Below are 12,081 nucleotides of genomic sequence, written 5' to 3' on the forward strand. Positions count from 1 at the left end.
TTGATTGTTTTCTGTATTTATGTACTGGTTTTTAATCATTTGCGCATTTGGACTGTCAAATCTTTTTGAAATTTCAAGTTTCTCACCATTTAGAAAAAGTTCCAATTTATTTTTCATGGATACAAGTTGACTGATCTTACACTTGCTCGCATTGAACTCCATTTTCAATCATTTTGCTCATTCACTTAAGCAATCTACATTTCTTTATCAATATCCCATCTAAATGACTTTCTGCTTCTTCCAAATTAGTGTCATGCAAATATTTTGCAGGGTTCCACAGTTACAGAAGTTTACAGAGCACAGAAGAGGTGAGACCTGAAGGGATTTGAACATCAGCTATTATTGGATTGGAGAGCCAGTGTAGGTCAGCAAATAAGGGACTGATGCTTGAAAAAATATGCTTAGACTTTGGGGGATAGGAGACGTCTGGAAAAACATTTTTATATTTGAGTGTGGGTAGGGTGGCAAAAGCATGAATGAGGGTTTCACAACAGCTGGGTTTAGGTCAAGGAAAATATGTCAATAATATGCGCTTATAGAATGAGTATCTTCTGTAGCTAGAACTAGTGAAATATTTTTAAAATGTATTCTCATTACTGATATTGTATTACTCATTTGGCTAGCCAGTCTACGCAGAGTATTTGATTGCCAATTACATTAGTAATGATGCAGTACATCTGATCTCTTTACCTCTATCTTTTGTGGTTTAGTTTAGATCAAAGAGACCTTTTTAGTGAGTGGGTTTCTGGCAATCTTTGAGGTCTTGGTCAGATGGGGAAGGTGGGACCATAAAGGCCTGTTATTGCCCTATATCAATCCAATTCCTGGGGCTAGCTAATTACCTCAATATATGTTGTTTATGCTTCACTGCAGATTCTCCCATCCTATTTTCATTTAACCTTGTAAATATAACCTTTCAATTCATTTCTCTGTCATATGCTTATCTAGCTCTGCCTATCACATTAACGAAAACCAGACACTGTAATTATAAAACACTAGAGTGTGACAACCTCCTTCACCAAAGCAGTGGCAAACATTTTACAGCACCACGTAACAAAACAGGAATTGACGTACTCAGTTATTGTAAGTCAGTGTCTACGTGGTTACAATTGTTCTGTAGATCAAATACTCAGCTGCTCCAAGTTTATTTTGGCTGCTTGGTGTACTACAAAGTTCAGGTCACATTTTTAGGAGTGAGGATATTAAATGACTCTTCACTTGTTAGGGCACCAATCTCATATCAAGCTATTTGGTGGCGTGGATGTAAAGCCTGATCAGTTGACATGTAACACCAGCTACTAGCTAATACACACTGGGTAGGGTGGAAGGTCATTTAGATGGTGAAGAATCAGAACTTGAGAGGAAACTGCTCTCCCTTTTGGCATTATTGTTCATCATTCATTTACATTTTGAGCTCAAGGAAAGTTAAGTGACTCTAGCTAACGTGAGGAGTTAGTTAATGCAACCACATCGATTCTGTCAAGTCTCCTAATATCTTGTATGTTTCAATAAGGTCTCCCATCATTCTCCCAAACTCCAAAGAGTACAAGCCATACCGATGCAACCTCTCCTCATTAAAAAATCGCTCCATACGCAGAATCAACCTTGTCACCTTTCTCTGAATGGCCTCCAATTCCAGTGTCTCTTTTCATACAACTATCTTAAAACTGTTTATAATATTTCAGCTGTGGTCTTACCAGTGTCATGTATAGTTTTGGCAATATTTCCCTATTTTTTATACTCCATTTCCTTTAAAATGAAGGCCAACATTCCATTTGCCTTCCCCATTACCTACTGAACTTCAATGTTAGCTCTTTGTAATTTGTGCATAAGGATCCTCAAATCCCTCTGTGTTTCATTTTCCTGCAGTCTTTCCAAATTTATATAATATTCAACTCTTCTATTCTTCCTGCTAAAGTGCATAATCTTATATTTTCCCACATTACATTCCGTCTGCCAAGTTTTTGCCCACTCACCTAATGTGTCTAATTGCCTCTGTAGGCACCTCATGTCATCCTCACCACTCACCTTCCCACTTATTTTTATGTTGTCCACAAACGTGGCAATATTTCTGTTCTCCATTAGCATATAATGTACATAATTATCGCTTTAGTACTAATCCATGTGCACTCCATTTGTGATAGCTTCCATCCTTAAAACACCTCTTTTATCCCAACTCTTTGTCTTCTGTTAGTTAACTAACCCTCTATCCGTGCTAAAATGCTACTCCCAATACCATGGGCTCTTATCGCCCTAATTCCAACTATCTTATTCCTTATTAGGTAATTGTCTAAATTACCACTTTTCTTTGGCTTGATGCAACAGTCATCAGGTGTCACCCCACCTTTGAATCGAGAATCATACAGGCTGAGGTAAATGCTCATCTCATATTTCCATTGCAAACAAATGACACCTCCTTGCTGATACATAGTAGATATGCAACCAAAGGTCTATCCCACTTAACAATTAATCTATTCCTGTGGATATTGTGGTAATGAAGAACAAATATTGATGGGAATTTCTAGTAAAATATCTTCATGAAATATTGTTGTTCAGTCCTTATGATATGGTTTATTTGCATTTGCACACCTAAGTCTCTAGGCCCGAAACGTCAGCCTTCCTGCTCCTATGATGCTGCTTGGCCCGCTGTGTTCATCCAGCTCTACACTTTGTTATCTCTAATTAAGAAACATGTTTCTTAAAAAAAAAAACAAAAATCCCACATGGAATTTGGGCATTTCTGGCCATGGATACATTTATTACCACTCTCTACTTACCCCTAGAAAGTGGTTGTGAGCAGCCTTTTAGTGCTGCTGTTGTTCACGTGGTGTAGGTACATTCACATTGCTGTTTGATCCAGCCTCAGTGAAGAATCAGCAATGCAATTTCAAGTGAGCCTGGAAGGAGCTTGCGGGTGGTGGGGCTTCCCTGCATGGGCTGCTCTTGTCCTTGTGGATGGCGATGATGGTGGCTTTGGAAGGTGCTGTCTAAAGCTAACTTTGGTAGATAGTGAATATTTAAAATAGAGGATAGGGCATCAATCAAGCAAACTGCTTTGCCCTGGATGCCGATAAGCTTCTTATGTGCTGTTTGAGTTGGAATTATCCAGATAATTGAAGAGTATTTCATCAAGCTCTAGGATTACACCTTGCAGGTGTAGGCTTTACAGAAGCAGAAGGTAATTTACTTGTTAGGAATTCCCACCATATGACCCACTCTTGTTGTTATAGTATTTTTATGGTGGTCCAGTTCAGTTTCTAGTCAGTGATAGTCCCCCAGATTTTGATAATGGGTGATTCAGTGATGATAATATCACTAAATATCAACGGAATATGTTTATATTCTTGTTGAAGATGATCATTGCCTAATATTTGTTTGGCATGAATGTTATCATTTAACAGGATGCTGTCCAAGTTTTGGTCCATATGAACACTGATTGTTTCAGTATCTATGGAATTACAAACATGCTGAATGTTGTGCAATCATCAGCAAACATCCCCACTTTTGTTGTTACGGTGCGAGAACATCATTGATGAAGCAGCTGAAAATCAATGGGCCCAGGTTGCTATCTGTAATGCTGTCAGGGGACTGAGATGATTGACCTTCAACAGCCACAACTATCTCCCTTTGTGCTCTTTATACCTCCAACCAACCAAGTTTTTTTTATCTCCACCGACTTTCATTGACTCCAGTTTTCCTAGGGATCAAGGGTGCCACATTGAATCAAGTGCTGCCTTGCTTACAAGGGTGGTCACTTTCACTTCTTCTTTTGAGTTCAGTTCTCTTTGTCTATGTTTGGACAAAGGCTGTAATGAGGTCAAGAACTGAGTCACCCTGGCAGAACTCAGACTGACTCTTGAGGAGCAGGTTATTGCTGAGCAAGTGCTGCTTCATAATATAGTTATGACGCATTCCCATACTTTGCTGATGATGAAGAGTAATCTAGTAGAGAGGGACCTTTCCTGCTTTTTGTGAGGAAGACATAACTGAGCAATTTTCCAATGTGCAGGACAAATGCCAGTGTTGTAGCTATACTGAAACAGCTTGGCCAGGTGCACAACTTGTTCTGGAGTCCATGTTGATTTATAAGGGCAACATTGTGATGATATCAAGTGGCTGTATGTCGCTGAGTGTAAATGGCACAAAGTGATTGGAGTTAAAACACTGATGTATACCATCAGACTGCAACATTAGAATGAGAATAATTCTTGAGAGCACATTGCCGTGGACACACAAAGAAGACGGATTAGATTTACCTAACATAACTATAACTGGTATAGCTATGTTTATTGTGTGTTGTAGTATTTAGTATTAATGTATAATAAACAAGCTGGAAAATTGTTTTTAACTTTGCCTTCTCCTTGACCTATCAGTCATGAACCTGGACTCATTCTGTGGCATCAAACCAGATGATAAAAGACAACTCTTCAGTGCCACTGTTGGAATGTTGTCAGAATGCCCAATCTTTGCGGTATCCAATGCTTACAGTCTTTCCTCAATGTGAACTGGAGCACATTGAATTGCCTGGAGACTGTCATCTGTAATCCTGTAGATCTTGGATACAGCCAAGATGGATTTTTTTTAGTTTAAATTCATACTAAGTTCCAGTTGCTGGGTTCAAACGTTTGGTGATTTCCTTAAAGTTGACAAAGGCCTTAAATTACACTGAATGTAATTAAAGCAAATGTGCTATTTGTTTTGAACAAGACAAGCCAATACCTAGACATCTACTGTGAGTGTGATGCTTAGCCTTCTTTCAACTATTTAATTGCCTTACTCAGCCAACAGAAATTCAAACTGGGCCCGATTAATGGCTAAGACATAAACTTAAAATTTCAATCCAACATGAAATTATAAAATGGAATTTGCAGTAGTATTATCCAAATCTCCTACAAGAGCATCGATGAATAAACTAAGAGGAGTTTTCACCTTTATGTAAAATGTGGAAGACAAGGGCACTGATTTCCTATTAAATGAGATTTGAAACTGACAGGGAAGACAAAGTTATACATTATAGACTCTTGCTGAAAGAGTCACATTTGTCAAGACTTTTCATCTTGCACTCATCAGCACAAGTAGAAAGAATACCAATTTAATGGGAAAAACAACATTATACAGTATAAGAAAATTCTGATTGGCAGAGATATTGCCATGGAGAATGCACTAGTTGACAATAATTGACAGTTAACTGCCAGACTTTAAATTTTACACCAAGCATCTTGACAGTGAACAGCAAATAGTTGTCAAAATTTTGTTGAGTTGAAACAAGTACCTTATGTCTGCAAAGAGTCGTGTCCAACATTAGATGTGATGCTACATTTAGACAGTATATTCTGGATGATCCTGAATGTTTAGTGTTGTCAGTTGGGCTGTTAGTGTGACGTACTTGAGTACTGGCAGCTAAATATGTGAATACAGATCAAAAATATGCATGTACTTAGACATGTACTGTGTTTGTTTCATCTCAGCAAAATTGGTGACTGTCACTCACTAGTCAAGACATTGCTTCATTTCTCAGGCAATCAGCAACAACCTGCCTAGTTTAAGATATAAACAAAACCTGGCAATTAACTACCAATTATCATTTATTGACAATTCTCCATGGCAAAACCTCTGCGAGTCAGAGTCCACTTGACAAACAATCAGCAGTCTCCTCTCATATGGTAAAATGTTGGCTTTCCTGTTAAAATGGTATTCTTGTAAATTGTCTTGATGAACGGAAGGTAAAAGCACTTTGACAAAATGTGACTTTTCTCAGCAATACTCAAGTTGTGTAAGACCAAATAAAGATTTATTAAGGTGCTGCTCATGGCCTCAGAAGGTCCAAAGCACTTACTGGTCATTTTAATACTTTTGAAGTGCAGTCATTTCTGCAATCTCCAAAATACAGATGTCAATTTATGCACAACTAGGTCTCATTTACACAATGTGATGATCAATTAGTCTGTATTTATGATGTTAATTGAAAAATAAATACTGACCTGATCATCATCAAATTAGTGTAATGGGAATTCTTCAATTCATCTGTGAAAATGATCTAAATTTCAGTTCAACAACTTACTTAGAAGATGGCTTCAACACCAGTGCTGCTTCACTACAGGATAGAGGTTTCAGATGGGATTTAAATTCTTAATGTTAAAGCTCAGAGGCAAAAGTACTACCTCTAAGCCATGCCTGGAAAAAATTGGAATGACATTCAGAACCAGAACATTGACAGTGGTGGATCTCATGTTGTGTATATAGCTGCCTTAATCCTCTAAGTCGGTGTTGCATTCAAGTCCGTGTGGATTCAATGAGTTTTTGATAAAAGTGGAAACTAGACAATGTTATGGTTGACTGAAAAGGTAACAATAGTTGGGAGGAAAATAAATAGAATACCAATTTTGCATTAAATACTGTGACTTTATTAATATATTACTGTAGTTTTTTTTCATAGTATTTGTGAATACATATCTGAACTGCTTGCCTGTTTACTGGAGCAGCTTCAATGCTAACTTTAATGTATAACTAATTCCTTGCACTCTAATTCTCACAACCATATTTGCCAAGAACACATATGCCTATTTGGCTGTTAAAATGAAGAGAAGTGTCAGAGTACATTGCATGCTACACCATACAGGTCTGATATTAATCTATGTCACTGGAATTTTGTTTGTAAAGTACAGCAACGAGCATGAGGTGTAGCTGAATGATAGTCTCAGAAGTTGAATGATGGTCGGAGCCACTTAGTGTGATCACTGTCGGGAACTTTTGAGTTGATATAAAATGCCAAGTAATAAAACTAAACTGAATTGCTATTTGAGGTAAATTACAGATACAATGCTCTGAATGTATATTGATTTCTATTGAGCTGCAATAGACTGTAGCAGCACATACTTTATTTGTTTCACTTACTGTTTCTTTTACCTGCAAAACATTTCTGTTCCTAGCCCTTGGGTAAAACCTGCATGCATATTGCAAAGCTAAATGGTCATGGGTTAATCACACCAGTCCACTTCACAAGGAAAGGTGATCACGTACTATTCTTAACCATATCTTACTCGTTAAAAGTCATTTTGCGAAGAATCGCACCAACCGCACAGTTCCACATACCAATGATCACACTAAGCAGCTTCTACTAAGATGCATTTATTGTACCATTGCATCTAATTCTATCATTATCTATAATGATAGGAAACAGTAGGCCTTTATGTGAGGGTTGCTGTTCGCATCAACCAATGGGTCAGTAGACCTCAGGAATCCAGAAAAACATTTGGATGTAAGGTAGCGATCTTGGGCTGTTCATTATTTTCTCCATTTTATAATTATTGCTTCAAATGATGTTGGTCCATGAAAGTTCCATCATTTGTCCTTTATATTAAGGTAAGACTTAAAGTACATCTTTGCAAAATTAGAAAGATAGATTGCAATACAATTTTCACTGAATGTCTTTGACATAATTTTGGAGCATCAGATCTAATGTTGGTGCCTTAAATGTCCATTAATTTTGCTACATTATCATGCTCATTCTATATTACAATAAATTATTATCAGCGTTCAAATGCAACACAACCAATTGCAGTATTAACATAAGTAGTAGCACTGTCTGAGTTTCAAGCTGAAGTACGTCAAGACATAGAAAAGCAGATCAAAAGTGACTGGGATAGACTGGATGGAAAGAGATAGAAAAGTCAGGCAAAATAAGTGAAAAAAATGAAAAAAGAAAAGTTGAGGGAATGTGAAGGAAGAAAAAAAGACCAAAGATTCTGAAGAAAACAGAAAATCTGAGCATTGAAGAGAGAATTCAGAAGAATGGTGCAATCAAACGCAGTCAATGGTTGATCAATGCAGATTCCATGATCAGGTAACAAACAATGATTAGCATCCTAATCGAGCAATTTGTGATTGTTAATAATTAGATTGTTGACTAGTCCAGTTATCTAAATGTTTATTTAAGATTTGTCAGAAAAGATCCGATAATCACACGTTCTTTTTATTACTACTGTAGAGTTTCATTTTTGTTATTTGTATTTTGCATACTTTGGTGACTATTCCATAGTTTAATAGCTCACTTTAGTGTCAATAACATTCAAAATATATCAAACATTTCCCTTTCCATTAGAAGGACAAGACACAAAGACCATTAAGTTCTGACTTGAATATTTTCAGTGATGCTGTCTGAATAATTGATGAAGTCAGAAGTCACACAACACCAAGTTATAGTCCAACAGGTTTATTTAAAATCAAAAGCTTTAGGAGTCATCAGATGAAGTGGAGGGAAGTGCACAGGCACAGAATATATAGGCAAAGAGATAATGGCAAGATAATTCCAGGTAACATTGGTGTGTCCACATTATAATTGATGAGAAATGCATTTGTGTGATTAATTCAGATACTTTTCTTCCTCATTGTTCCTGTCAGTTTCCAGGTACTGTCTCTGTTACAATCAAATATTCCTTCTGTGGGTTATGCACAAACAGGTTTAAACTTGTGCTTTTTAATTTGAATTCCAATGTTCATCCTAAAACTATCTGGCTGTGCTGCTGTAGACCATTTTCTATTTGAAAATATCTTCTGCTATTCCCTCCTTCCTTATCTAATCATGGCACTGTAGCTTCCAGCTGCCCTCAAAATGTTAATCACAACAGTGACTACATTTTACAAGCAATCATGTTTAGATGTCTCAAGGATTTGAGAGGTGTCACATCAGTGCAAGTTTTTCATAAAATTCCCAGTGCCCTCATATTTGCAGAATTCGGTACTACAGGGAAAATCACTGTTCTTCAAAACCATGTTTTTTTTAAACATTTCTCTCAAGTCTTCCTCAAAGGTATCGCTTCTCACATTTTTTGTGGCTTTACCTTTTAGACTTGCTTTTACTACCAACATTCTCAACTTTGCAATGTTCTTTGGCTTCGAGTACAGCTGTCACATCTCATCCACCATCTAAGCTGTTTCTGTGATGCTTGCTCTGCTCTTTTGCTGACTGTCTACCATATTAGGATTATAAGTTATGGCATTGCTTGTGAGCTGTCAACAATTACTTTCAGCTTTATTTCACTTATAGGGCATCATTGCATGGTACCACTGTGCCATCCTGAGTTCCCATCAACTTTTTTTCCCCACTGAAAAAGAAATCTGAACAAAGCTCTTCCATTGAGTCCCAAAAATGTTCAAATTAGCCAGGAAGTGATTCAGGCCATCCTCAGTAAAACAGTAAACCATGTTTATTATTTCAATCTATGTTGTATAATCACTGACTTTAATATTTTTTTTCAATATTTTTACAACACCTATTATGGCATGACATCCTCCTGCACCAACTCTCTTTTATTTTGGGCTTGGCAGGTTGGATTTACCAAAGAGTGACAATCACAGATAGATTGCACTCTGTACTCTGCTCCATTTTTTATGTAGTGAAGGAGCTCTGCACAGGAAATCAGGGCTCCTTCAGAAATGTGGAGCTGTATTTCCATTCTGACAGATCTCTTGCAGTGTAGAACACTTGAGGGAAGGGAAACTATGCTCCTTTTTTCACAGCAATCAATTGTAATATTCTGTGATTTAAAGGTCAAGCAGCGTAGACAGCCACTTTGACAGCTCCTGTGAAAGGATAAGTACATAAGTTAAATAGGATTTTAAGGTGTTGAGTGGGTTAAATGTGAGGGCACAAGGTGACAAGAAGCCCATGTAAGTGATGAAGTATTTAGCGTAGGACAAGGTGGGCAGGAGTTATCAGATCCAGAAGTGTGGGAGATATGGGGCAGTGGAGGAGAGGGTCTGATATGGTTGTGTCACTGTGCAGTTAGTAGGGAGTGTGGGGGTGGTCACTTGAATAGTTACTCAGGAGTTAGACTCAGGATTTGGTAGTCAAGCTTTTCCTGAGATAAAATCATTAGTTTTCACCCCAAATCCTGTCATTCCTCAGCACACTCAATCTCTTGAATACATATAGCTTTCTACATTGATTGATCTTCCCACTCTGGCAGTCTTCCAACACTCTTCCACTCACCACATTATTTGAAGCAGGGCTGTTAGTCACCTGTTCTCTGAAAATCTCTCTGATCTTTTAAGGACTTCCTGATTCAAAAAGGCATTAAAAAAACCCATATTTTCAACCTAGTTTTAATCTCTTCTTTCTTATGTTTTGATACCCAAAAGGTACCTTGTAAATGCTTTGAAGGTTAAAGAAGCAATATGAATGAAAACTGTCATTGGTGGTTACTAGAAGTTCAGCAGAGACATAACCAAGATAACTAAGGGGCATTAATTTAAAGGGAGAGGTGAAAAGTTTAAAGAGAAGTGCGAGGCAAGTTTCTTTACACAAATGATGGTAGATCCCTGGAATGTGCTGCTGGGGGCTGATAGAAGTTACAATAGTAAAGTGTAAGAGGCATTTAGACAGACATGAACAGAATGGGAATAGAGGGATATGAACCATATTCAGGCAGGTGGGAGTAGTTTAGAATGGCAAACGCATAAATCACAGACATGGTGGGCTGAAAGGCTTGTTCCTGTGGTGTACAGATCTATGTTTTAAGATAGAAAATAATTTGATTATTTTGATTTGATTTATTATCCTCACATGTACCTAGGTACAGGGAAAGGTTTTGTTTTTACGTGCAGTACAGGTAGATCATACCATAGAGTGTGCATTAGAATAATAGAACAGAGCACAGAATACAGTGTTATGGCTGCAAAGAAAGTGCACAAGAGGGAGATCAACATTTAATTTAAAATTTGAGAGGTCTAGTCAGAAGTCTAAAAACAGCGGGGAGGAAGCTGTACTTGAATCTGTTGGTATATGTGTTTAAACTTTTGTATTTTCTGCCATACGGAAGAGGTTGGAAGAACGTATAATCAGGTGGAAGGGGTCTTTAATGATATTGGCTGCCTTCTCAAGGCAGCGGGAAGTATAGATGGGGTCAATGGATGGAAGGTTGTCTTGCTTACTTACCACACAGAAGTGTGCTGAAACGCTGGAGAGAAACAGAAAAAAAATCACTTTAGTGGACATACTGCAGGAAAAGAACTAATTAAAATGTAAAATTTTTCTAAAAACTTACAGAAAGAACACTGCCACTGAAAACAACAATTACAGCACTGCACAACAAATGTAGTTGATGATGTTTACTTTCTTCATTAATTCAAGTTTGTACATATTGTGCTTTAACCGCAAAAACTCCCAGTATTGGAATGATGTTGTGAATTGGTGCACAAAGGTAAACCATGTTGATTTGTGTTTTCAGGATATCAGACCAGGAGATGTAGCCAATAAACGCAATCTGTGGGAGAACAAAGCTGATTCTCTTGAAAAGGTAACAAAATCAAAATTAAGATTTCTAAACAAGTACTCAATGTATGTAAGTAAGGATGCTCATTATACTTTGAACTAATCGTGCTTTTCTTCACTTACCTATGTCTTAATCTAGAAAACAGCAATGCCATACTCCTTGGCTTGTAGCAAATGCAGGTCACCTTACATTGCAATAGATTGAATTCCAGTGATTAATTAATTTAAGTGTGAAAATACCAGGTCAAGTAATTCTAGGTATCTGTGAACATAAATACTTACAAATGTCCATATCAGGCAATTTAAATGGAGAATTGTTGATGAAATATATGATAAATGAACATTTGGGAAAATAGCTATGCCAGTGTTATCCCTTACCAACAAACTGCAACCTTTTGAGATTTGGGATTTGAATTTCCAATGACCAATTTAAAGGAATTATGCAACAAGGTTTCAAACTTTAAGACTTTTGTTGTCCAAACAAACTAAAATCAACATCAACTTCACATTACTTAGTAGACTGCACTAAACTATAGAACAGATATCCCTCTTTAACTTTTTGCTTGATTAAAAAATCTATGCTAGTCATACATTATGTTCTGCTCTCTGCACAATTCTAATTTCAATAAGAATCAGTTTAACTTTGCTTTCAGCTTTTATCAATTTCACTTCTTCCTGTTTTTCCAAGTCATAGTGTCAAGTAATTAACAAAAGGCAGAGATAACACGGTGTAGAGCTGGATGAACACAGCAGGCCAAGCAGCATCATAGGAGCAGGAAGGCTGACGTTTCAGGCCTAAACCCTTCATC

At 37.2% G+C, this 12,081-nt stretch overlaps 1 protein-coding gene across 5 annotated transcripts in view; it reads left to right on the forward strand.

Annotated features, from left to right (window-relative positions):
• Positions 1–12,081, forward strand: part of LOC109932972 (ladinin-1-like) — a 98,780-nt gene that overhangs the window by 68,595 nt on the left and 18,104 nt on the right. For 3 of the 5 annotated variants that reach the window (XM_048612280.1, XM_048612281.1, XM_020532010.2), the window contains exons 10-11: positions 7,174–7,263; positions 11,229–11,297. In XM_048612280.1, the coding sequence (XP_048468237.1) occupies positions 7,174–7,263; positions 11,229–11,297 (159 nt within the window). The remainder of the gene's footprint in view (positions 1–7,173; positions 7,264–11,228; positions 11,298–12,081) is intronic. The other 2 variants (XM_048612282.1, XM_048612283.1) reach the window with 1 other exon arrangement.

This window comes from Rhincodon typus, chromosome 25 (assembly GCF_021869965.1).
Source record: "Rhincodon typus isolate 14 chromosome 25, sRhiTyp1.1, whole genome shotgun sequence".
NCBI classification, from domain to species: domain Eukaryota; kingdom Metazoa; phylum Chordata; class Chondrichthyes; order Orectolobiformes; family Rhincodontidae; genus Rhincodon; species Rhincodon typus.